This window comes from Palaemon carinicauda, chromosome 26, assembly GCF_036898095.1.
Source record: "Palaemon carinicauda isolate YSFRI2023 chromosome 26, ASM3689809v2, whole genome shotgun sequence".
Classification (NCBI taxonomy): domain Eukaryota; kingdom Metazoa; phylum Arthropoda; class Malacostraca; order Decapoda; family Palaemonidae; genus Palaemon; species Palaemon carinicauda.
In genome coordinates, this window is record NC_090750.1 from 34,958,764 (window position 1) to 34,983,986 (window position 25,223).

A 25,223-nucleotide genomic window follows, 5' to 3' on the forward strand; every position below is an offset into this window, starting at 1 on the left:
CACCGCGCGTGGCAGCAAGCCGAGAAATTAGGACTGTTAATACTCCAAAGGAAGTCAGAGAAATGGTAATTGTCATTATGAAAGTAGACGAAAGAAAAGTCAGATTTAACGGCACCCGGATGATGCGGGCTAAAGGTCGAGGGAAAGTTAAAGTCGGTTGACCTCCGAAAGATAATTCTGTATTATTTACCATAACTAATTCTCTCCAGTACTATATAATGGCGTTAATTTCTGAATGGCGTAATTATGGAGTTGTTGTGCCCCAGCTCGTCGCGGAAAAGTAGCATTTCTGATTCGTTAATTGGCGCTATGGATATGTTTCATGGGTGCTTCTCTCTCTCTCTCTCTCTCTCTCTCTCTCTCTCTCTCTCTCTCTCTCTCTCTCTCTCTCTCTCTCTCTCTCTCTCTCTGTGGTGTGGTGTCATCTCTCACCTCATGGCTCTTTTGGTAGCGCACCTAGCTGACCTGGCTGTGGTGTACCTTGTTCGAACAGATGGACTCATTCCTAAACTTTGAGGATGCCTCTTTTCACCTAAGCAGCAAGTTTGGTACTGTTGTCTTCATTAATTCCCGTATACTAACATCTCGTTAACTTCAAGTGAAGTGTACCGGAATTAATGGAGCCAACTGTACCTAGTTATTAGCCGAACTTTACGGGTTGCAGGTAGTGTTAAGACGGAGAGAGAGAAATAGGGTGGGAATATATGAAAGGATCGTTAAGCCATTCCTACTGTATGTAACTGAAGTATGGATGTTAAATTCAAATAAAAGAAAAATATATATGTTGAATGTGTTGAAGTGAACTATTTGCATAGTCCATTCTAAGAAGAATTGGTTAATATGAAAATAAGTAAAAGTGATAAAATGGTTAACTGATCAGTGTGTCAAGGTTATTCGGTCATATAAAAAGTATGGGGAAAAAAGTCAGTGGAAAGAATATATAAATCAGAATTGTTAGGAAGTAGGAAGAGAGGAAGGCCTACCTCGAAAGGCTTGAATAGATTAGAAGAAAGGCGCATTGGAAAAGGAAAGCCATAATATCCAGAAAGTGTATGCGTATGTAAGCTTACAAGGTAGGGATGAATGGCGGGTTGACGAGCCATCTGCTACATGTGTGACGTTTCTAATACTGTGGATGTTTTACTGCACCGAGGTGGAACTAAGATAAATCAGTTAGAGGATTGTTGTAGCAAATACCTATTCTTTTAAGAACCTCCAATTAGGGGAAGTAGTTTTATGATTGGAGGAAATTTATCAACACATATATGCCTGCATTTGTGTTCTCGTGCGTTCACCATTATGTAATTAAAATCATATTTATTTATTTTTATTTATGGAACCCCCTGTATAATATTCACATATGTATTCACGAATTCTACAATTGGAACCTCAAACGGACATTTTCATTTGACCTTACGACTCTATATTTAGAACTGTAAGCCGAGTGCTATGTTGAAACCGATGCTTTGTTCATTTTATTATTTGTTCCCCAATTGTTGCTTTGTTCCATTTCCCTTTATACCCTTTTACTTTTTTTTTCTTTCTTTTTTTTTTAGACAGTATCGACACCAACGAGAAACACTCTGGTGTGCAATTTTTTTTCCATAGCATTTCCTTCCCTCATTTTTAATTAACTACATTTTGAAGGCTGTGGTTTGGTGAAATAGGTTTCGGTATCTTTTGTTTTCATACTGTTCTCATTTCAACTCATTACCGATTGCTCTGACTCCTAAGATTTCTTGCAAGTCTCTCTCTCTCTCTCTCTCTCTCTCTCTCTCTCTCTCTCTCTCTCTCTCTCTCTCTCTCATTTGTAAATCAAATATTTTTGTTACCAAGTCTTTCGATTTGTAATGAGAATTTTGTGATGTAAGCTTAAATTTATCCTTTTTTTGTAAACGGATTCATTGCGCTTTGGATGTTTTGCATGGAACCTGTCGCGTCACTATGGGTTCCCGCAGCTTCTAAGGGCGAAGTCGGCTACCATGGCAACCGTTGTTTACCTCTCTCTCTCTCTCTCTCTCTCTCTCTCTCTCTCTCTCTCTCTCTCTCTCTCTCTCTCTCTCTCTCGTCGAATATATATATATATATATATATATATATATATATATATATATATATATATATTATATACATATATACATATATATATATATATATATATATATATATATATATTATATATATATGTGTGTGTGTGTGTGTTTCTGTCTGTTTGTCTGTCTATCTGTCTGTGTATTCATCATCATCAGCCTTTACTAGTCCATTGCAGAACAAAGACCTCAGACATGTCCTTCCACTTGCTTCTGTTTATGGTCTTTCTATGCTGGTCCACACCTAAAACTTTCTTAGTTCGTTAATCCATCGTCTTCTCTTCTTTCCCCATTCTTCTTTTGTAATTTCTACCGACCCATTCCGTTATTTTTCATCTATTATCTGTCATTCTCATTATATGTCCTACCCATGTCCTTTTCTTTTTCTAACATGTTGGTAGAAATAACTTCTACTTTAGTTTGCTCTCATATCCAATGTGCTCTTTTTGTCTCTTAGTATTATCCCCATGATTGGTCTTACCATAGCTCTTTGAGTTGTAATCAGCTTATGTTCTAAGGTTTTAGCAAGATTCCAAGTTTCTAATGCATAAGGCAATGCTGGTAAGACCATCTTATTAGATACTTTCCTTTTTAGAGAAAGTGGCATTTCAGTTTTAATGATCTCATTTTGTTTACCAGAAGCTCTTCATAACATGCTTATCCTTCTTTTGATTTTGATCTTGTGTACTGGGGAAACACTTATTGTCTGTCCTAAGTACGTTTATTCATTAACGATCCCTTGCTTAGTATCTCTGTCCATTTTTATTGAACGCTATCTTAGTCTTAATCATATTTAGTTTCAGTCCTACAATTTTGCTTTCTTTAAATCTACTATATTTCGCAATTCCTCATATGATTCACTAAACATATCTATATCATTTACGAATGTTGAGTTGTTAAGGCATGCTGTGAATAATTTAGGAGAGATTGGTCTCCCTGTCTAACTCCTTTCTCAATTGGAATTTTCTCGCTATCTTTATGTACTTTTAGGATTGCTGCACTTCCTGTATAGATATCTTCAAGTGTTCTAACATACGATTCATGTATTTCTTGTTTTTGAATCAAAAGCTTTCTCATAGTTTATAAATGCCATGCATAGTGGTTTGTCTTACTTTGTTGAGTTTTCCATTTTCTAATTATGTGGATATGGTCTGTTGTTGTATGCCCACTTCTAAAGCCTTCCTGCTCTCTTTGTTGATTAAAGTCTAGCTGTCTTTCTATTCGGCCTAATATGATCTTTGTAAATATTTTATGTATTACGGAGATTAGAAATATCTGTGTATGTGTTTTGTGTGTCACTATCCAAGCTACGCATGTTTGTCGCTCTCTCTCTCTCTCTCTCTCTCTCTCTCTCTCTCTCTCTCTCTCTCTCTCTCTCTCTCTCTCTCTCTCTCTCTCTCTCTTTATATATATATATATATATATATATATATATATATATATATATATATATATATATATAAATTGTGCTGCCTCTTTTACCATTGTTGACACACAAGCAATACAAAATTTAAGATTTCTGAGGTAATAGCGTAATAACTTTGAAGACGTACGTAGCTTAGGGAACTGGCAACAGTGAACCTGCACGGTTTATATTCTTGATTGGATTCAGAATTGCAGTGATTTTTTATGTCGATGTAAACAAAAGGCTTACATATGGACATATGTTTTTTTCTGGTTTTGTATGTATTATATATATATATATATATATATATATACTGTATATATATACGTATATATATATATATATATATATATATATATATATATATATATATACATACATATATATGTATGTATGTATGTGAGTGCTTTTTTACTATAATTAGGATTTACCATAACTATTTTCTCTATCCTATTGTTTTTCTTTCCTATCCTCGGGTTGGGCACAGTATTCAGTGGACGTATGCTTAGCTTAATTGTTTGTTTACATATTGAACAACTGCAGTATCAAAACAGTAATAATAGTGTTGACGATAAAAAATACTTGTCGCTTTTTATCAACTTCTATATACTTCATTTGCTGCAAGTGGTCTTCAGCTGCTGATTCTCATCTTAATTTGTTGGACAGAAACTTACGGTCCATTAAATTTCTTATTTCTAATCTAGATATTAATCTCTGGTACCGTCGTTCAATTAGTTCATTATGCATGTTGCATAAGATCTTTTATAATTACTCTAACCATCCTTTACATTCAAATCTTCCCGGGCAGTTCCATCCTGTTCGCAATACTAGGTATGCAGTTAATTCTAATAGTCAGGCCTTCTCCATCATGAGGCTCAATGCTACACAGTATTCTAGAAATTTTATTCCAGCTGTGACCAAGTTGTAGAATGATCTTCCTAACCAGGTTGTTCAATCAGTATAACTTCTAAAGTTCAAACTCGCAGCAATTTTTTTTTTAACAGGTTTGCATAAGTCCTTTTATAGTTCATAAATCAAATATCTGTTTTCATGTTCTTAATGTTTTTGAAATTTTTCATTTTAATTTTCATTACTTCTTATACCGTTTATTTATTTCCTTATTTCCTTTTACTCACTGGGTTATTTTTCCATGTTGGAGCCCTTGGGCTTATAGCATCTTGCTTTTCCAACTAGGGTTGTAGCTAAGCTAGTAATAATGATAATAATAAGTAATAGATGATATTGGTCATTGGTATAACTATCTTGAAAATATTGAGATATTCTAATGAAATAAGACTTGAATGCCGTGTACTACAAACACTTTATGTAAGGAAGTAAATGGAGAATAGATAAATAATAGAATTATCTACATATGAGACCGTACACCACAAAATTATGGACTGTTTACTCCATTTCACTCTGGTTCATTAACAATTATGTGTCCTTGTGCCCATTAAAGTAGTCTTTTTGTTCGTTACCTAAAATTTCAATTATCAGGTAGAAAGGACTTACTAAAGAAAATATATTTTTCTTTATTATGATTATTATGATGATATAATTCTTGCCAAAAAAATTTAGCAATTCAATACCCTTCCCGACACACCATTATTTGTAAAGGGTCTTTGGTGCTACTCTTTGTATCTTACTTGTGGATGGATTTATGTATTTCGAATGTTGATTTTATACGATGAAAATGTGATTTCGAACGTTGATGTTTTACGAACCTTTGAAATACTATCTTAATATTGAATTAAAAATTGAAGTTTGGTTTTAAAGTTCATTTTGCTGGAGAGAGAGAGAGAGAGAGAGAGAGAGAGAGAGAGAGAGAGAGAGAGAGAGAGAGAGAGAGAGAGAGAGAGAGAGAGGGGGGGGACTTTTTATATTGGTTACTCTTAAGGTTTAATTGAGAAAATTGGGCATACACACTCTTTTTGATAGGAATCAACTTGAAAGTTACTGCGGAATTTTAAACGGAATTGGAACCTTTGTGAACTTTCAATTTCAGTCATGATGACATTGAATTAGGCGCTACAGCCCCTTATTAGGTACATAATTCCCCCTTTTTATATAAACTTGCAGTAGTTAAAGGTGTAGCAATCTCTTCTCTTTATATTTATATTCATCCTAGTGTTTAGAACTTTGAACATATTTTAATGTACTGTTCCTTATTTTTTTAGATATTTCTTTTCATTTTTTTTTTAATTCCTCATTATTTTCTGTTAGTAAAATAAAGTTTATAGAAGTATTGATTAGATTGTCTATAGTTTTTCATGAAAATTGTTAAATTACACGTCACCCTTTACCGCAAATGGATGTCTAACCTTCAATTATGAAAAGATTTGCCTTAAAACAAAGGTATTGTGTATGTTATTTCCGTCAGGTAAGATTTAAACCCCGTACAAATCAAGGGTTTTCGGCTGTTATTGGGCGAGGCGGTTGTCTACAATGGAAGTTTAAAAATTACGTTTACGTAATATTTTGCCTTAAATGATGGACCAATTATCACTAGACCTGAAAGGAATGTTTGGAAATTCGTATTTCTCGGAAGATGTAATTGGTTTGATGACAAAGGTGTCTGCTGAAAACTTTTGTTAGATTATTTTGGAGATTTTCGTCGGCGGGTGAAATATTTTTTTAAGGGATTTTAGATAAGACAGCCTCCAAAACTTGAAAGACTTACCCCTTCGGATGTTAATAGTGTTTCTGCCTCGTTCCATAAGAAAGTGCCTCTTTTCTGTTATGAAGGGCTAGATCAAAATGTCATATTTCTTTTTTTAAAGATGCTGGAAATTTTATTATCATAGGGGATATTAGATTTTGTTTCTGGGGTCAAGAAATATCTTCCCATTTTACTACCCTGTCACAAGGTACCTGTTAGGTGCTAACAGAAAGGTGACATGAGCGTAACTGACTTTATTCAACAAGATAACGAGCTTATATACAAACAATTTAGGACAACAATGGCATAAAATTCCAACACTATGAAACATACAATGACAAACTTAAACAGGTTTTTTTTTCTATTATCAGTGCGGGTGAAAGCGATCGATAAAAAAACAATAGCATTACAGTGTACAAGCTTGCATGAAATACACTTTCGTTACACCTCCAAGCTCCAGGCTTTATCCCACCTCAGATAAACTGAACCTTTGCTGTTTTTTGTAGCAGAAGAAATACATGAATCAAACTGGCCTCTGACGCAATGAGCAAACCTTGAGCAGAAGTTGGAATGCGCGGACTTGCCAGTCACTTGGGAAAAACGTTTTCATGGATGACGCCTTTTAATATCTCCACTGTTGCAAGTGCAGTGGAAAGCCTTTGTTAGTGGTGATCTCAGACAAATCAAGGGCGTCATCCGCACACAGAAAAAAAAACATGAGAGAGAGAGAGAGAGAGAGAGAGAGAGAGAGAGAGAGAGAGAGAGAGAGAGAGAGAGAGAGAGAGAGAGAGAGAGAGAGAAGAAGAAGAAGAAGAAGAAGAAGGGCTAGATCAGAGAATTGTCAAAACTCTATTATTATTATTATTATTATTATTATTAGTTAACCTACAGCCCTAGTTGGAAAAGCAGGATTATAGCACAAGAGCTCCAACAGGGAAAATAACCCAGTGAGGAATGGAAACAATGAAATAAATAAACTACAAGAGAAGTAATGAACAGTTAAAATAAAATATTCTAAGAATAGTAACAGCATGAAAAGATATATTTCAAAATTAAACTATAAAGACTTAGAAAAAGAAGATAAATTCAAATAGAATAGTGTGCCTAAGAGTTGCTTACCATGGTTAAAGAGTCTCTTTATCCCTTACCAAGAGCAAAGTAGCAACAGCAATTTATTATTATTATTATTATTACTTACTTACTTACTTACTTACTTACTTACTTACCAAGTTACAACCCTAGTTGGAAAAGCAGGATGCTACTATAAGCCCAGGGTCCCCAACAGGGAAAATAGCCCAGTGAGGAAAGGAAACAAGAAAAAATGAATTATTATGTGCAGTGATCAACCTCCTTTTGCGAGGAATAATTCTTTGGTAATCTCCTTGGTGTCCGGTGTATGATGACAGAGGAGAATATGGAAAGAACATGCCAGACTATTCTGCGTATGTGTAGGCAAAAGAAAGAAATGAGCTGTAACAAGAGAAAGGGATTCAGTGTAGTACTCTCTGGCCAGTCAAAAAACCAAGGAACTATCTAGCGGTTGAATCACAACAGGTGGCTGGTGGCCTGGCCAACCTATTACCTAGCTATAAGAGTTTACCTGCTGCAGCAAATACAATTCGTTATCCTCAGCATACACATACAATAATTAAATTGGTTCGATTATTTTCTTCTGCAACGAAGATACTTAGGAGTTTCCTACGCAGCATGCAACTGCTGATGAAACCAGATTGCTTTATCGAGGTACGATCAATAATGTTAAGGAAATTTATTAGTCAAAAAAGAAAAGAAAAAAAAAACACTTGGCACGTAAGCATCTTGAGCATCCATGGGGCAGGTGAGGGTTCGTAACATCATCCCCAAAAGTACTTGCTGAAAACCGCCTGTCTGATACCTTGTGGCAGTACTCCTTCCGAGGAGAGATAAATGAATTGCCGAGTTATGTTAAGGATTGAACCAAATGAAGTTATGAACCTGATTTAGGTATTCGTGTCTGCAGTTACTGATTCGCCTTATTGCAAAGGTCTCCAAATTTTGTTGTTATTTTTTTCTTAAGATACAAGCACCAACCTTCATACATAGCGTTCCTTGGACCAAATCTTAAACATTTCAATTAAAACTACAGAACAGAGCTTAAACGTATTCTCTTTCATGCTTAGAACTCCAGAAGCAGATAAGAGAGTTCAAAATAGTTTGTGAACGGAGAAACGAGAGAAAAAGTGTGAGCAAAAAGTAATGAAGGTACATAGAAACCAAGAACGAGAAGTAATAAGTGTTAATATGAACAGTGGAAGAATGGAAGTCGTTCATAGATATGCATATTTAGAAGTAAATATGATAGGCGATAGTAGGATGAGAGAAGAGGAGATTCCCAAAATAGGGAAAGCAAGAAAATGTATGAAAGTATAGTTTAAAATTTTGTAATGACTTGTTACGTATACTCTTGGCTATGAAATAGAAGTTTGAATGCTCATTGCGAATGAAAAAAAAAAGAAAAAAAGTGTTTATGTTTTGCAGTGGTATTTGTAAAGTATATATGTAGAAAGAAGATTTGAAAGAGAGAGAAATATGAGTACGTTATTTCTAGGGGTGTGGTGGCCGATGTGGTAACGTCCCTGACTGATGAACGCCAGACTGGGTTGGAGTCCCTCTCAAACTCATTAGTTTCTTTGGTCGCTGCAACCTCACCATCCTTGTGAGCGAAGGATGGTGGGTTTGTGGGAGCTTATAGGTCTGTCTGCTGAGTCATCAGCAGCCATTGCCTGGCTCTCCTCAGTCCTAGCTTGGGCGGGGAATGGGCTTGGGTGCTGATCATATATATTGCGTGGAATACTCAAGTGGGAATAGTAACCTTATTATCATGAAAGCGCAAGATTGTCTGCAAGATGAAAGCGAACTATACAGTTTGAAAAGTATAAACAGGCCAGGTCTATTAAACGTTATATTTTGATTTATTTTTAATTATCTTTCAAATCACAATATCATTGTATATGATTATGGTCTTAGCGTTTTAAGTGTCTCGTGATTATATTTACATATTCTAATTTCTTCTTAAACACTCAGCATTGTCTTTCTTTTTTCTCGTGTGGGTCATTTTATTGTAAGGGACGTGCATTTAAGATTAATTTCATTGGAAACCTCTTACAATTTCTTATGTTTAGTCCATAATTTAATGCAAAAGACGTAAAATGACAAAAATCTGTTATTGTACCTTTTTAACGGTAGGTTGTAAATTATATCAAGGCGTAAAATGGCAAAATATGAATAGGCAACTTTTTAATGATAGATTGTAAACTATATTATCATTACTGATATCATTTTTTTTTTATTCTATGGCTTTCTGTTCTAAATAGAACCGTAATATTAGTATTTTCTGCGTTATAAAGATCATCTCTCGGCACTTCTTACGACATAGGGTAAATGAGTTAACTGAACATCTCAAGCCCCAGTGAATACAGGAGCCTTCCTTTACCATGTGCTTCGTTTCCATAAACCTTTATGAACTATTTATGCGAATCCTTCTTAGTTGGTTAACTTAAAGGTATTATGCTCTTCATGCTGCTCATATGCTTTCAGTTCCAAGGGAGGCCGTGCGCTATACACTGTAGGATTTTTTTAATGCTCCTCTTTTAGAAATAGTATTTTTATAATGAATAACATAATTTTTGGTTGTATTTGTAGCTCTTAAATGCTCAAGTTATTTCTTATAAAAGTGCCTGCATATTATTATGGGTAACAACAACAACAACAACAACAACGATAATGATATTAATAATAATAATAATAGTAATAATAATAATAATGATGATAATAATCGGTAATTACTGTTTTTATCTTTGTTACTTAGAGGGGGCAAATTAATATCAGCTTGGTGTTTGTACATTGACAAATATTGATAAATGCATAGAACTGCAAAAAAATATCATTATAGATATTTAAACAATGTTAATATCGTTGGGAAGGGTTAGTAATAAACTGACTTTTTGGTTTACAGTACATTGACTAAGCTACCTTTCATAATTTTAACTCATAAAAACTCCTTTATAAAAAGGAAAGTGTTAAAATTCTCTCTCTCTCTCTCTCTCTCTCTCTCTCTCTCTCTCTCTCTCTCTCTCTCTCTCTCTCTCTCTCTCTCTCTCGTTCATGTCTGACTGTCTGGCCTTACCTGCCAATCAAGGCATACTTGAGGGCCAGGTTTCCATGACGACCCTATGGAGTCTCTGCCAACCACGAGACTTGCAAGGAATTGGGGATTGGTTGGGAGGGGATAGGATGGTATGAGACGGTCAGTTCCAGGTGCCTAGGATGTGTACGAGTGGGAAATTAAATGAGCCTTTTGTTGTTAGAGTGGATGATTCGCCTACTAGTCATTGTTTCTTTGTGTGCCTAATGCCTCCTTTTGTTTACATATATATATTTATATATATATACATTATATATATATATATATATATATATATATATATATGTATGTATGTATATATATACATATATATGTGTGTGTGTATATATATATATATATATATATATATATATATATATATATATATATTATTTATGCGTGTCTGATATTGGAAATAGTAGTTTTTAAGTTTCATTTGCAGTTATATCGAGAAGAAGATCCAAAATATCTGTGAAAAATGTGAAATTACACAAGAAACCAGTAAAGCATTAGAAAGTGAACGGGGCACTGACAACTTTTTTCAATTTTCTCTAATTCATGAATCTTCTGTTCTTCAGGTGTATTGTAAGAAACTTTAAAGCATGATTTTTCTATGAGAAGTGGGATTTTTAGCTTTTTGAATGATCCATTTGTTATTTTATTGTATTATTCAACTGAGTCCGGTTTTTTTTTTTTTTTTTTTTTTTTTTTTTTTTTGGGGGGGGGGGGTTTGGGGGGTAATTTCCATCGCACCTGCATTTCATTAGGAAATAATTACTTTGTTGGAGTATTTAGCTTTTCTGTCCTAGTAAGTGTTTTTTTTTTTTTTTTTTTTTTTTTTTTTGTGGTTACTTTCCTTTTATTGGTAGGCCTCCGTGATTGGCAACCCACTACTCAAATTATGTTTGGAACTCCGGAGCAAATAATGAACGAAGGGAAGGTGCAAAGACTGGGGCTTAACTCCAATATTATGTAACGTGAAAAGCAGTGATCGTTGTCAACAATTCTTGGGTGGTGTTCTTTAATTATTTTTATTTCTTTTCAAAGTTGTGTTAAAAATCAACCCTGATAATGTTAAACTATTCTTTTTTGTATAGTATTTATTCATTCAATCAAGCTTACGATATGGGATTTGCCTCCTTTGCACAGATTCGTAAGCAAAATGTGACATTAATGGAAAGCTCTTATATTGATTGAGTGTTTTTACTTATAAAAAGTATAATATATGAAATTTTTTCTGAGCTAAGCAATAATTTGACTGGCTTTTGTTGAAACTGAATACTAAAATACAGGTTTCTGAAAGGCTAATGCATTTCAATTTGTTATCCAAGTAATATTTAAACAGTAAATGGAAAGTAATTATCGGCATCAAGTTCTTCTGTTGTCTTGTTGGCAGCATAAGGTAAAGCTCTCTAATTATTTCACTACAGCTATCTTTCTATTGATAGAAATTCAAATTTAAAATGGCATTTGTAAAGGAACGTAGTATTTCCCTTTGGCTGACTTGATTAATTGTACGTCATTGCAGTTTTATGGGTCTGTAATCGCTATATTTATATCGTTAGGCTAAAATAAGGCTCTCGATATATGCTGAGAGAGAGAGAGAGAGAGAGAGAGAGAGAGAGAGAGAGAGAGAGAGAGAGAGAGAGCCTAACATGTGCATTCATAAATGTACATTGATAATTCTGTTGGAGAGAGAGAAAGGGAGTGAATTGCTAATCAACGCGAGTTATTTTTAACATTATGTATGGATGAGCCCGAGAGATTTGAGTCTTGAATATCTGCATACATGTGTTTGCGAATAGAATTGTAAAATGAGAGAAAGTCTTTAAGAAATGCATATCGTAGTGCAAGCTTATTCGTATTACCTGTGTTTTCCAATCGGAAAACACATATTTATTCAACAAATGTGGAAAGAAATGAAAAGATATTCTGATACAGTTGTATCCTATGTATTCAATCTACCAGTGCGTGACCCTGGATTTAAGATAAAAGTTAATTATGCGAATCCTGCTCCCTACTTTTTAACCCCCCCCCCCCCTCTCCGACCCTTACTGTATGTTGCTTTAATGTTCGTACGTTTTTTTTTTTCCCTTTTTTTTTGTAGAATAAATTGTATTTTAATCCAGTGTCACAAATGCTTTTTACGTCACTGATGTTGGATGGGATTTCCTGTTTGGCTCTATGCTTAGCAGTATCCTCTCTCTCTCTCTCTCTCTCTCTCTCTCTCTCTCTCTCTCTCTCTCTCTCTCTCTCTCTCTCTCTCTCTCTCTCTCTCTCTCTATGGATGCATAAACTTTGGTAGGGTGTCAAATATTACATGCACAGATGTAATATAATCTAATAAAAATTCACTTTGATTTTATTGTATACATGCTTGTTTATTATATCCTCTTTTCAATTGATTTTATATTGTATTAAAATATGTTTTGCACTGTCACTTTTTTCTTTAGTTTATCTTTGTTTATTATGCTCTACCAGTCTTACTGATAAAGACCATGAACTGACAAGTTTGTATTATTTTGTCCTTGCCTAGTCCTCTTGAGATTACAAGCTCTTCCCTCTCCTTCTGTAGCTACGCTTTGTCCTTCCTATTTCTGCATACGCTTCCTTTTCACCTTTGTTTCACTAGATGCCGAAAAATCTACCCGTTTCGCTTCAAACAAATTAACTGCCGTGCATTTATTCTCATAATCACATTCACGCACATTAAAGCGTCCAAAGCTTAGTTTATTCTTCTTTCTCTGTTTATAGCCATATTAGTGCTTGGTATGGGACTTACAAACCCCATTCCTTCGACTGTTTGATGCTTTTCTTATCTTGCAAAGTGGTAAGTATTCTGTCTTATTTCCATGCCGTCTTAGAGAGTGAAATGCTTGGTTGGCTGGCATATACAACCGGAGAAGACCTCCACCTGCCGTTTAGGATGCATTTACAGTACATAGGACCCACAGATTTTTACTGGGCACTTTTCTTTCCTTTTTGATACAATAAATAAATACCCTCAATAGAGTCAACTTCCTATATTCATTTTTTTTTAATGAGGCGCCTTTGCACTGACTCGCAGGGGTGCCCTTTTAGCTAGGTAAAGGTTTCCTACTAGCTAATTGGTTAGAATTATTTTGTCTAACCAATCGGCGATTAGGAAACTTTTCCGAGTTAAAAGGGCACCCCTGCGAGTCAGTGCAAAGGCGCCTCATTAAAAAAGAAATTGACTATAGGGCAGCTAATAACAGGACTCCTCAGTCATATACGAGCCTGACTTAATTTTTCCATCACCTCCAAGATATGAAATTATTATTATTATTATTATTATTATTATTATTATTATTATTATTATTATTATTATTATTATTCAACGAATTTTGATGTTATAATATGTATGCATTTTATATGTATTTAGAAATATATTTCGAATGAAATTATTGTATTTAGTATGTATTATTTAAGTAAATTCGTAAAATATATTTATTATTTGAATACCTTTCTCCTTTGCATTTGGTGTTTAAAAATATTCCCAGTATCAAGAACCCATCTCTTCTCCTATATATGTTGATTTATGTTTAAGTATTTAGTACTAACTGCTTTTATATTCGTTGAATTTACCACTTCTATACTATCAAGGTAGATATAAAAATGAATGTAAGAGAGCTGTTTATTAGAAGAGGCATTACACTTCCATCCAAGGTCTATGCCACAACCTAAGACATTGATAGATAGGTGGATAGAACGAAACCAGGAATGGATAATTTGCTTGTATGTGTATCCTACAAATATTCATCTGCATTGCATTCGGTCTTAAATTTTGAAGACTAGATAGAAAGAGGGTTGAAGATCATTTGGATGCTATGATTGTTCTAAAATGGGGTAAATGAACTCTACACGTATCGTTACAAATTTGAGAAATTTATTAGACAGTGGCCACTGATCAAAGCCGTTTGAATCCAGTTGATTTTCACTAAATTTGAGTCTAACCAAACAAATCTAACGGGATATTTTATCACTTACAGATCTGCAGGAGCTGCTCCCAGCAGCCCCTGATTACCTGGAATCGCCAGTGTCAGATGGCACCATCGAGGAAAACTTCGAGGAGGAACTAGGCAGTGCCCTAGGGGTGGAGGACGAGCAGGCCCTACGCCACAGATTTACAGACGATAACAATTACGATGACATCTCCTGCCACAAAATCGTCGATATCGTCGGCGACGATACGTATGGTCGGAAAATTATCGTTGTATCGGCCTGCAAGTTGCCTAGCAATAAGGTTTTCAACCATGAAAAATTTCTTAAGTAAGTTGAACTTAGCCTAATTTAATCATATCAGTTTAGAATTATGTCTCGGTTTTATATTATTATTATTATTATTATTATTATTATTATTATTGTCATTACTCAAACAGGAAGCTATTTTTTATGATATTGACATATGTAAATAGATATTTCTCGAAGAATTTATATATCTACCTTGATTTGTACACAGTATGTTTAATGCCATCCTGTGTAGCCGAATGCTCAAAGTTTCTTAAAATATTTTTGGTTTATAAAAACGGTCAATATTGTAAACATTTAGGATAGTGGTCACTTCTTTTACATGGAATTTTCTTTTCATACTACAGCAGCCACTTTTTTGCCTTTAATGTCTGTAGATATATACTTTTGAAATATTGAAATATTAAAAGTGGTTAGGAAACATGATCTGCTCCTGAGATTTTTTTTAACCATGCAAAGAAAAAAAAAACGTAATAATTTACACATAGTTGGTCAATGCGTTCGTTTTTACAAGTAGCCTCATATGAACTGTATATAGGATATTCATATTTTAACGACCTTGTTCGATTTTTTTTTTCTGCCTACTGTATCACTGTTTAGGAAAGGAGCCAAACAAATGTAGTTTTAACTTGTATGAGATGCTAATAGAAGTGTTACTCTTGCTGCTCTGATTTTTAGGAACTCTGCCGTTGGATAAAGATTTTTTAACATCTAATTAACAATGCAGTGGTTTAAAAATTTTATCCGCTCAACTTTTAAAGTACGCTTTTCTTTCACCACGGTGAATCTGTATAGGTGTGAATAATAGTGTAATATTACTTTGTTTTTATAGTCTTTTATTTTATTTTTTCTTCTCTTGTTTTTGTTACCCTATTCTTTGTTCTGTGCCTGGCTATAAACTAATTCTTAAAATTCAATATCAAAGACTAAAATCCAGTCCGTATTCTGCAGGTACCTGATGTTCACCCTAGACCAGTACGTCGAGCAAGACTATTCTCTGGTTTACTTCCATTACGGCCTGAACTCCAAGAACAAGCCTCCAGTCAGTTGGTTGTGGTCCGCATACAAGGCCCTTGACCGCAAGTACAAGAAGAACCTGAAGGCATTGTACCTTGTCCACCCTACGAATTTCATCCGAGTTGTGTACAATATTTTCAAACCTGCCATTAGGTGAGACCCTGTTGTTTTTATATTTTATGAAGTTAAGTGATGATGAAGTACAATATAGTCTCCATCGAGCAATTTTTATTCCTTCGTATAACATATGCATAAAAATGTCAACTGTATTACTTACGAGCCAAACTACATTATTTTTAAACCTACCGACGAGCAACTGATCTCAGGTTTATTCTATGTTGTGTTTGTAGGGCAAATATTTTTTTATCATTCCTTAAGTCCAACAGTAAATAAAGACTATTACATGATTGCGTTAGCTATTGATTGTTTTCATCTCAGAACTTGTCATTTACAATGCACAATGAATAAAAACAGTACAAAAGTAAAAAAAAAAATCAAGAAGACATTGCAATATGAAGTACCGTATGGTGTGTACAGCATCAGTGAGTTATTTATTCTTCTATTTTTCCCACCAGTGCTAAGTTTGGGAGGAAAGTTTTATACGTGAATTACCTCCATGAGCTCCAACAGCATCTCCATCTCAGCCAGCTGCCCATTCCTCAGTGTGTCCAACAGTAAGTACTTCATTGTATTGTTTTTAAGTTTTTATTAGCTTTTCTGCATTTTACATTATCATCATAAACAGAAAAGACGAAATTGATGCCATCGATAATGATGACATGCGTTTAGATTAGGTAGTTCCTCATCATCAAAAGATTTTTTTTTTTTTTTTTTTTTTTTTCTTTTTTTTTTTTTTTTTTTTTTTTTTTTTGTAGTCATTTTAGTATAATTATTATTACTTGCTTAAGCTACAACCCTAGTTGGAAAAGCAAGATGCTATAAGCCTGAGTACTCCAACAGGAAAAATAGCCCAGTGAGGAAAGGAAATTAGGAAACTTTAAGAAAAGTAATTACCAATTAAAATAAAACATTTTAAGAACAGTAACAACATTAAAGTAAATCTTTCATATATAAACTATAAAAAACTTTGAAAAACAAGAGGAAGAGAACTATACCCCAAGACAGTGAAAGACAGTGGTACAAAGGCTATGTCACTATCCAAGACCAGAGAACAATGCTTTGAGTTGGAGTGTCCTCCTAGAAGAGCTGCTTACCATAGCTAAAGAGTCTCTTCTACCCTCACCAAGAGGAAAGTTGCAATATTTACTACAAATTAGATATTTTGACTAAAGTGTAAATGAAAATTGATTTTTGCCTAAGAATATTGATATATTGTTATGCATCAGGTTTCTGGTTCATTTCTCATATACGTTTTGATTTAAAATAATCAGTAAAAAAGAAAAATCTTAAGGTTTTCAAATATAATGTATGAATTTTACGAACTTAGTATTATAGCTCTCAATATCTCTCAATAATGTACTTTAACCTGACGGCATATTCTTTAACAATGCCTTAATGTGTCAGAATTACATTCTTTTTTATGTTGAATAGGAGAACTAACATCATTGGTTGAAGTAATAGCATGGACCTGTTTTCCTCGTTTCTTGAATATTTTCTATAGGCAACCCATCATCAGAACAATCCATAATTTTCAATATTAAACTTACCCGATAATCATGTAGCTGTCAACTCCGTTGCCCGACAGAATTCTATGGAGGGATACGCCAGCTATCACAATACTAGAAGGGGGTGTATTTACCAGCGCCACCTGTGGCCAGGTACTCAAGTACTTCTTGTTGACACCTCCTCAATTATTCCTCTGTCGTGCTTCCGGCAAGACGTTCTGGGATACGCTTATGTTCTTGGAGTATTTTCACGACTTTGGTGAAGTATTTCTCTTTGATTTCGGCTGTCGCTTTACTGGAAACTTCTATATTAGCTTAGTTAGCTTTTGGAATTAATTTGATTAATTATGGTGACGTAGAGAGTATGAACTCTCGTTCACCTTTCAATGGCCGACCCTTCCCTTAGACGGAAGTGTTGGTGTCTAAGAGAGTATAGACTCTCTTTCTTAATTTTGCTTAACAAAAGTTATAGATTTATTTTATATCTCTCCGCCTCTTATAGGCCTCTTCGATTAACTTCCTTTTATTATAAACTTATTAAAATTAATTTTTATATTTGTTTATATTCGACCTTCCTAATAGTAGGCGGTCTTTTCTTGGTACCGAAGTTAATTAACATTGAGCCCGTCATTTCGGTTTTACCTGTTAACATATTATGCTATTTCCGCCACAGAGTTTGAAAGAATTTCTTTGATAGTCTCGTACTGTTTTCAAAGTTGAACTAACGTTTTGTTTTGTCTCTGCAGTTGTTGACGTTCAGAACGTTCAACTTGCACTCTATCGTTACGATAGAGAAAGAATGTTCACGGTTTCACGTTGCAGTAAGAGTAACCGTGTCTAGCGTTTTGTTCATTCTTTCTTAACTTAATGGTTTTGATCCTAATAAAGGAACTTTTCAGTTTTTTCCTTTAACAATAATATGTTTTAACGATATATATGATTGGGCTCTTCTCTCAGGTTCTAAGTCAAGAGAGAGAGAGAGAGAGAGAGAGAGATAGAGACGGAGGGAGAAAGAGGATAAACGTTTCATTCAAGCCTGCCAGGCGTACGAGTAACGTCGTTATCGTTTTTGCTCTTCTCCCTAGTCTCTTTAGGGGAAGAAACTAAACGTTTCTAGAGTGATCTAGTGTTTAGTCTCTTTCCAGCCACTGAATTATTTATCTTTCATTAGATTTTTCTGTTACATTGTAATTCTGTTTTCACAATTACTAACTTTTGAGAAAGGATAGAATTGCGTGTTTCAGGTACAAACCACTTAAAGTTTCGAGTTCAGTGAAATAAGTGCAAACAGAAATCAAAGTGATAAGTGATTAGCGCAAAGTATGTCAGTGTTGTGCGTGAGGGTACTTTTGTGCGCGCCAGTCGTCCTCCCAGTCCGGGACCTCTTGCAAGCTCCCAAGCCCAGGGGAGAAGCAATGTCGAAGGGCAGAAGGGTTCAGCAGGCCTTGATCGGCGCACAGAAGTATCCTCGGTGGTTGTGGGCGTGTCTTACCGAGACCGTCACTCCCACCCGCAGACGATTGAGCCCTTATTTTGCTCGTCTGCAGAAGAAATTTAGGGGAGAAAACGCTGGTCTCAGGTCTCAAGACCTTTTAAACGTAAAGTCCAGACCTATGCCAGACGTACGAAGTTAGAGTTCACAGTCATTGGGTTAGCTCTGACTCTCCTCAGTCATCAGTTGTATGCACTCCGCCTAAGAGGAGTAAGGTTCTGCCACAACAGAGCTCGACTGTTAAGGCTTTACCTCAGCCTACTGTAGTTTCTGCCGACCCCAAGTGAACTCTACTACAGTCCATGCAAGCACTGCTTTCGGACTTGATGCGTGAGTGTCGGGCTGAGAGTGTTGCGCCTCCGCCTCCGCCTACACTCCCTCCGCCTATGCTCGCTCCGCCTGATCGCAGTACCACCTGCCAGGCGTACGATGTTGTGGACTCTACTACAGTCCATGCAAGCACAGCTTTCGGACTTGATGCGTGAGTGTCGGGCTGAGAGTGTTGCTCCTCCGCCTCCGCCTACACTCCCTCCGCCTACACTCGCTCCGCCTGATCGCAGTACCACCTGCCAGGCGTACGATGTTGTGGACTCTACTACAGTCCATGCAAGCACAGCTTTCGGACTTGATGCGTGAGTGTCGGGCTGAGAGTGTTGCTCCTCCGCCTCCGCCTACACTCCCTCCGACTACGCTCGCTCCGCCTGATCGCAGTATCACCTGCCAGGCGTACGATGTTGAGCCACGTGCTGAGTTTGCTGTTCCCAGTGGTGTTCAGCCTCCGCCTTCCTTAAGGCAACCTTTACAATGGGATCAGGAGGATTATACCTCTCTTCCTCCGCCTCCACTTGCTGTTCCACCAGTGATGCAACACTCGGTTGAGGTACAACAACCTCTCCCGTCCATGAGTCAGTCTCCTCAGCTCTCGCTGCAGCGAGCTCAACCCTCCACAAGGCAAGCACCACAACACCTTAGCCTTGCGCCTCAGGAGCCTCAGCTTGCGAGACATTTACCTTGTTCTGCGCAGCCTCTTCCTCATCGCGCTCCGCTCACACCACAGGAACTGGAACTTGCTACTCCGCTTCCGCCAACCGCTCAGCAAGCGCAACCCTTGGGTTCAACCACTCATGCTAGGAGTCAGCCTCCTCCACCCATGCGCCTTCCTTCTGCTTGTCTTTTATTCAGCCTTTGCAGACTGAGCCTCAGGTGTTCCCTCAACAGAGTCTTGAAGAGGAAACCACAACTATTGTTGTTCCAGCTCGTTCTGACTCTGCTGTTCAGCATACCTTACCTCCATTTTCAAACCATGGCAAAAATATGAATCATGAGTTATGAATGTAAGGTAAACATTATGTTGATTTTTAAACCCCATGCAAGCATGCATAAAGCACTCTAGCACTGGTCATGGAATTTCTGAGAAATGTTAAACGCCATGCACACGCTCTGCTTTCCTTACAGCAGGCTCTGCTTACTACATGCTCAGCATACAGCATGCTCTGCATTCAGCATGCTCTGCATACAACATGCTCTGCATACAGCATGCTCTGCATTCAGCATGCTCTGCATACAACATGCTCTACATACAGCATGCTCTGCATACAGCATACTCTGCATACATCATGCTCTGCATACCTTACCGCATGCTTCTCAGTCACACATCTTGGGTTGTTGCCAACTCACTAGACTGTCAAGCAGTTTCATAACGTTGCCTTCTAGTCTGCTGCCTTTGCACCAGTGAACCCTCACTCAGAGAACTTAGCTTTTCTAGGATAAGGTCCCTGTAGATGAGAAAGTTCTTTTCTCCCTCCTTCTGATATTCCCTTGAGGACTCTGTCATTTGGAGGGAGCCTTTAGCTGCATAACCTCTCATGGACTTTTATTTAAGCATAACATGCTTACAGGGAAGGTTATGGTTCCACTTCAGTCGCTAATCCCGTCTGTTACCACACCTGCTCCCATAGACCTTGAGCTGTGTTGCATGACATGCAGTCCAAGCTTAGTCCTTGTTAGAGGATTTTTTGTTTACGGAGTCAATGTGTCACGGGGAAGACGTTCAACAACCAACAGAAGTGACTTGTTGTGACGCAGTGCGGCAACCTCAGCAACCCGTTAAGGAGTTGTCTGTACGACCCAGACAGTCTAGACAGATTCGGGTTGTCACTGTACTTCCTCGCTTGCCCATGATTGACAGTTCACAGACTGTGCAGCAGTATCATGATCTTGTGTCCGGCTCCGTCAGACGACTGGCTTTTAAGAGCTCCCACAAGTCGTCGCTGTCTGGAGATTTTCAAATGGACTATGGATCTGACCAAGGAACTGGGCCTCCTGGTCAATTTTGAGGAGTCTCAGCTCGTTCCATCCCAGACCATTGTCTCCTTGGGTATGGATCTTCAGAGTCGAGCTTTTCGGACTTTTCCGTCGGCCCCAAGGATCTTCCAAGCCCTAGAATGCATCCAGAGCATGCTGAGAAGCACCGATGCTCAGTCAGGTAGTGGATGAGTCTAACAGGGACACTTTCATCGCTGGCCCTGTTCATCGTGTTAGGGAGACTCCACCTCCCCTCCCTTCAGTATCATCTAGCTGCTCACTGGATAAAGGACATGACGCTAGAGACGGTCTCAGTTCCTGTTTCCGAAGAGAGGAGGTCTTCTCTCGCGTGGTGTAAGAACAGCTTTCTTCTCAAGGAAGGCTACCTTTGGCTGTTCAGAAACACGACCGCCGTCTCCTCTCGGACGCATCAGACACGGGCTGGGGTGCGACTTTGGACGGACAAGAATGCTCGGGAACATGGAATCAGGAGCAAAGGACACTTCACATCATTTGCAAGAAGTTGTTGGCGGTTATTCTGGCCTTGATAAACTTCAAGTCCCTCCAGCTTAACAAAGTGGTGGAGGTGGACTCTGACAACACCACAGCCCTGGCTTACATCTTCAAGCAGGGAGGGACTCTTTCGTGGAAGTTGTTCTAGATCGCAAGGGACCTACTCATCTGGTCTTTAGATCGAAAGCTAACTGGTAACGAGGTTCATTCAGGGCGGTATGAATGTCATGGCAGATCACCTCATACGGAAGGGTCAGGTCATCCCCACAGAGTGGACCCTTCTCAAGAATGTTTGCAACAGACTTTGGGCCCTGTGGGGTCAGCCAACCATAGATCTGTTCACTACCTCGATAACCTAGAGACTCCTGTTGTATTGTTCTCCGATTCCAGACCCAGCAGCAGTTCACGTGGATGCTTTTCTGCTGGATTGGTTCCATCTCGACCTGTATGCATTCCCGCCGTTCAAGATTGTCAACAGAGGACTTCAGAAGTTCTCCTCTCACTAAGGGACACGGCTGACGTTGGTTGGCTCCGCTCTGGTCCGCGAGAGAATGGTTCTTAGAGGTACTGCAATGGCTGGTCGACATTCCCAGGACTCTTCCTCTAGGAGTGAACCTTCTAAGTCTACCTCACGTAAAGAAGGTACACCCAATCCTCCACGTTCTTCGTCTGACTGCCTTCAGACTTTCGAAAGACTCTCAAGAGCTAGGGGCTTTTCGAAGGAGGCAGCCAGAGCGATTGCCAAAGCAAGGAGAACATCCACTCTCAGAATCTATCAGTCTCAAGGGGAAGTCTTCCGTAGCTGGTACAAGACCAATGCAGTTTCCTCAACCAGTACCACTGTAACCCAGATTGCTGACTTCCTGTTATATCTTAGGAAAGTAAGATCCCTTTCAGCTCCTACGATCAAGGGTTACAGAAGTATGTTGGCAGCGGTTTTCCGCCACAGAGGCTTGGATCTTTCCACCAACAAAGATCTACAGGACCTCCCTAGGTCTTTTGAGACCTCAAAGGAACGTCGGTTGTCCACTCCAGGCTGGAATCTAGACGTGGTCCTAAGGTTCCTTATGTCATCAAGATTTGAACCTCTCCAATCAGCCTCTTTTTAGGACCTCACATTAAAAACTCTTTTCCTCGTGTGCTTGACAACAGCTAAAAGAGTAAGTGAGATCCACACCTTCAGCAGGATCATTGTTTTCACATCTGAAACGGCTACATGTTCCTTGCAGCTCGGTTTTTGCTAAACGAGCTTCCTTCACGTCCTTGGCCTAAGTCGTTCGAGATCCCAAGCCTGTCCAACTTGGTGGGGAATGATCTGAAAAGAGTACTTTGCCCAGTTAGAGCTCTTAGGTACTATCTAAAAAGGTCTTAACCTTTACAAGGACAATCAGAAGCCTTATAGTGTGCTATCAAGAAACCTTCTTTTCCAAGTTCTAAGAATTCAGTTTCTTACTATTCAGGCTTCTGATTAGAGAAACACATTCTCGTCTGAAGGAAGAAGACCTTGCTTTGCTGAAGGTAAGGACACATGAAGTGGGAGCTGTGGCTACTTCAGTGGCCTTCAAACAGAACCATTCTCTGCAGAGTGTTATGGATGCAACCTATTGGAGAAGCAAGTCAGTGTTCGCATCATTCTATCTCAAAGATGTCCAGTCTCTTTACGAGTACTGCTACACCCTGGGACCATTCGTAGCAACGAATGCAGTAGTAGGCGAGGGCTCAGCCACTACATTCCCATAATCCCATAACCTTTTAACCTTTCTCTTGAATACTTTTTATGGATTGTACGGTCGGCTAAGAAGCCTTCCACATCCTTGTTGATTTGGCGGGTGGTCAATTCTTTCTTGAGAAGCGCCGAGGTTAAAGGTTGTGATGAGGTCCTTTAGTATGGGTTGCAGCCCTGTATACTTTAGCACCTTTGAGTTGATTCAGCCTCCCAAGAGGAACGCTGCGCTCAGTAAGGAAGACGATCTTATTAAAGGCAGAGTAACGGTTCAAGTCGACTTCCTTACCAGGTACTTATTATTTCATTGTTATTGTGGATAACTGATTATATGAAATACGGGATACTTAGCTATCCTTTAGTCTTGTACACTGGTTTTTCACCCACCCCCCTGGGTGTGAATCAGCTACATGATTATCGGGTAAGTTTAATATTGAAAAATGTTATTTTTATTAGTAAAATAAATTTTTGAATATACTTACCCGATAATCATGATTTAATCGACCCTCCCTTCCTCCCCATAGAGAACCAGTGGACCGAGGAATAATTGAGGAGGTGTCAACAAGAAGTACTTGAGTACCTGGCCACAGGTGGCGCTGGTAAATACACCCCCTTCTAGTATTGTGATAGCTGGCGTATCCCTCCATAGAATTCTGTCGGGCAACGGAGTTGACAGCTACATGATTATCGGGTAAGTATATTCAAAAATTTATTTTACTAATAAAAATAACATTTTCAAATTCTCGTCTCTCTTCATTTACATGTCTCACCAGTGTGACCGAAATTATATTTGTAACTTTAGCTTCATTTTTTTCACTAAGTCCACGAGCTCCATTTCTCACTACATTTTGGAAATTGTTCTTCGGAACTACTGAGCTGTAAGAATATGTCTGTAAATTAAAAGTGTGCTTCAGCCATCATTTTATCACAGATATTCTAGGATACTAAAATTTCATGAACCATTCCTTTAATTTTTTTTTTTTTTGTAAGATTGTATGGTAATAATTAAAAAGATAAGTCTCGTTTGATGGGAATCCTAGATTTATATTGGTATCAATAGTTGTTTGGTACAATACTTAAATTTGATGAGTCTTTATAATTAGCATTACTACTACAGAATTATATAATGCAACTTATGATAGAAAATTTGTTTTTCTAAATTGAAAAGTTTGGAAAGAAATAAACTGTTAGTCTTATACTGTTTCTGTTTTCTATATCAGTACACTATTTGTATTATATATCTTATGTTGAACTCACACCTAGATTCTCATTAAGGCCTATTGGCTTTACATACATATGATTCCTATTAAGTGTCTGGATACTGAATAAAATAATTTACACCTATCTAAAAACTGAGTGAATATTGACCTTACCTCTTACAGACATGACCAGCAACTCATTGCCAAACTCAAAAGCCTGCCAAAGTCCCCTGGTGCTCGACCTAAGCTGCCAACGCAGCAGTTTGGTGTTTCTTTGCAGTATATCAAGGATGCCAACAATAATGACCCCATCCCTCCTGTACTAAAAACATGCATTACCTTTCTTGACCATCCAGATGGTAAGTTTACTTTCTGTCAGTAAAGATGTTTATTTTTAGTGTTTTATGTATTTTTTTAAGAATTAAAAGTTGTTAAGCATTATTACAGTCAAGCTTTAACTTTCGCAGTGCTAAGGTAAAAGAGACACTAGCAAATGGGGAGTAGTTGATAGTAACTGCTTCAGCCTTAATGACTCCCAGACCCCCTACTGTATTTCCTTGAGTATCTCCATCTTCTGTGTGATGACAAAACTAATAGTGTACATAGATTTAGGACACCAAATAAAGGAAAAAATTCACAGATGTACTGTAACACCAAAAAGAAATGACAAAAAACCATTATTACAAAATGGTTTGAAAATTCACTGTGTGCATGTAATGTTATCAGCCTCAACTTACTATCCTTTATTATAACTAAGTACTATAT

General features: G+C 37.4%; 1 protein-coding gene across 6 annotated transcripts in view; it reads left to right on the forward strand.

Moving 5' to 3' along the window:
• RhoGAP68F (Rho GTPase activating protein at 68F) overlaps window positions 1-25,223 on the forward strand; it is a 379,237-nt gene that overhangs the window by 331,032 nt on the left and 22,982 nt on the right. For all 6 annotated transcript variants that reach the window (XM_068349546.1, XM_068349547.1, XM_068349550.1 and 3 more), the window contains 4 exons: window positions 14,327-14,606; window positions 15,537-15,755; window positions 16,178-16,276; window positions 24,642-24,817. In XM_068349546.1, the coding sequence (XP_068205647.1) occupies window positions 14,327-14,606; window positions 15,537-15,755; window positions 16,178-16,276; window positions 24,642-24,817 (774 nt within the window). The remainder of the gene's footprint in view (window positions 1-14,326; window positions 14,607-15,536; window positions 15,756-16,177; window positions 16,277-24,641; window positions 24,818-25,223) is intronic.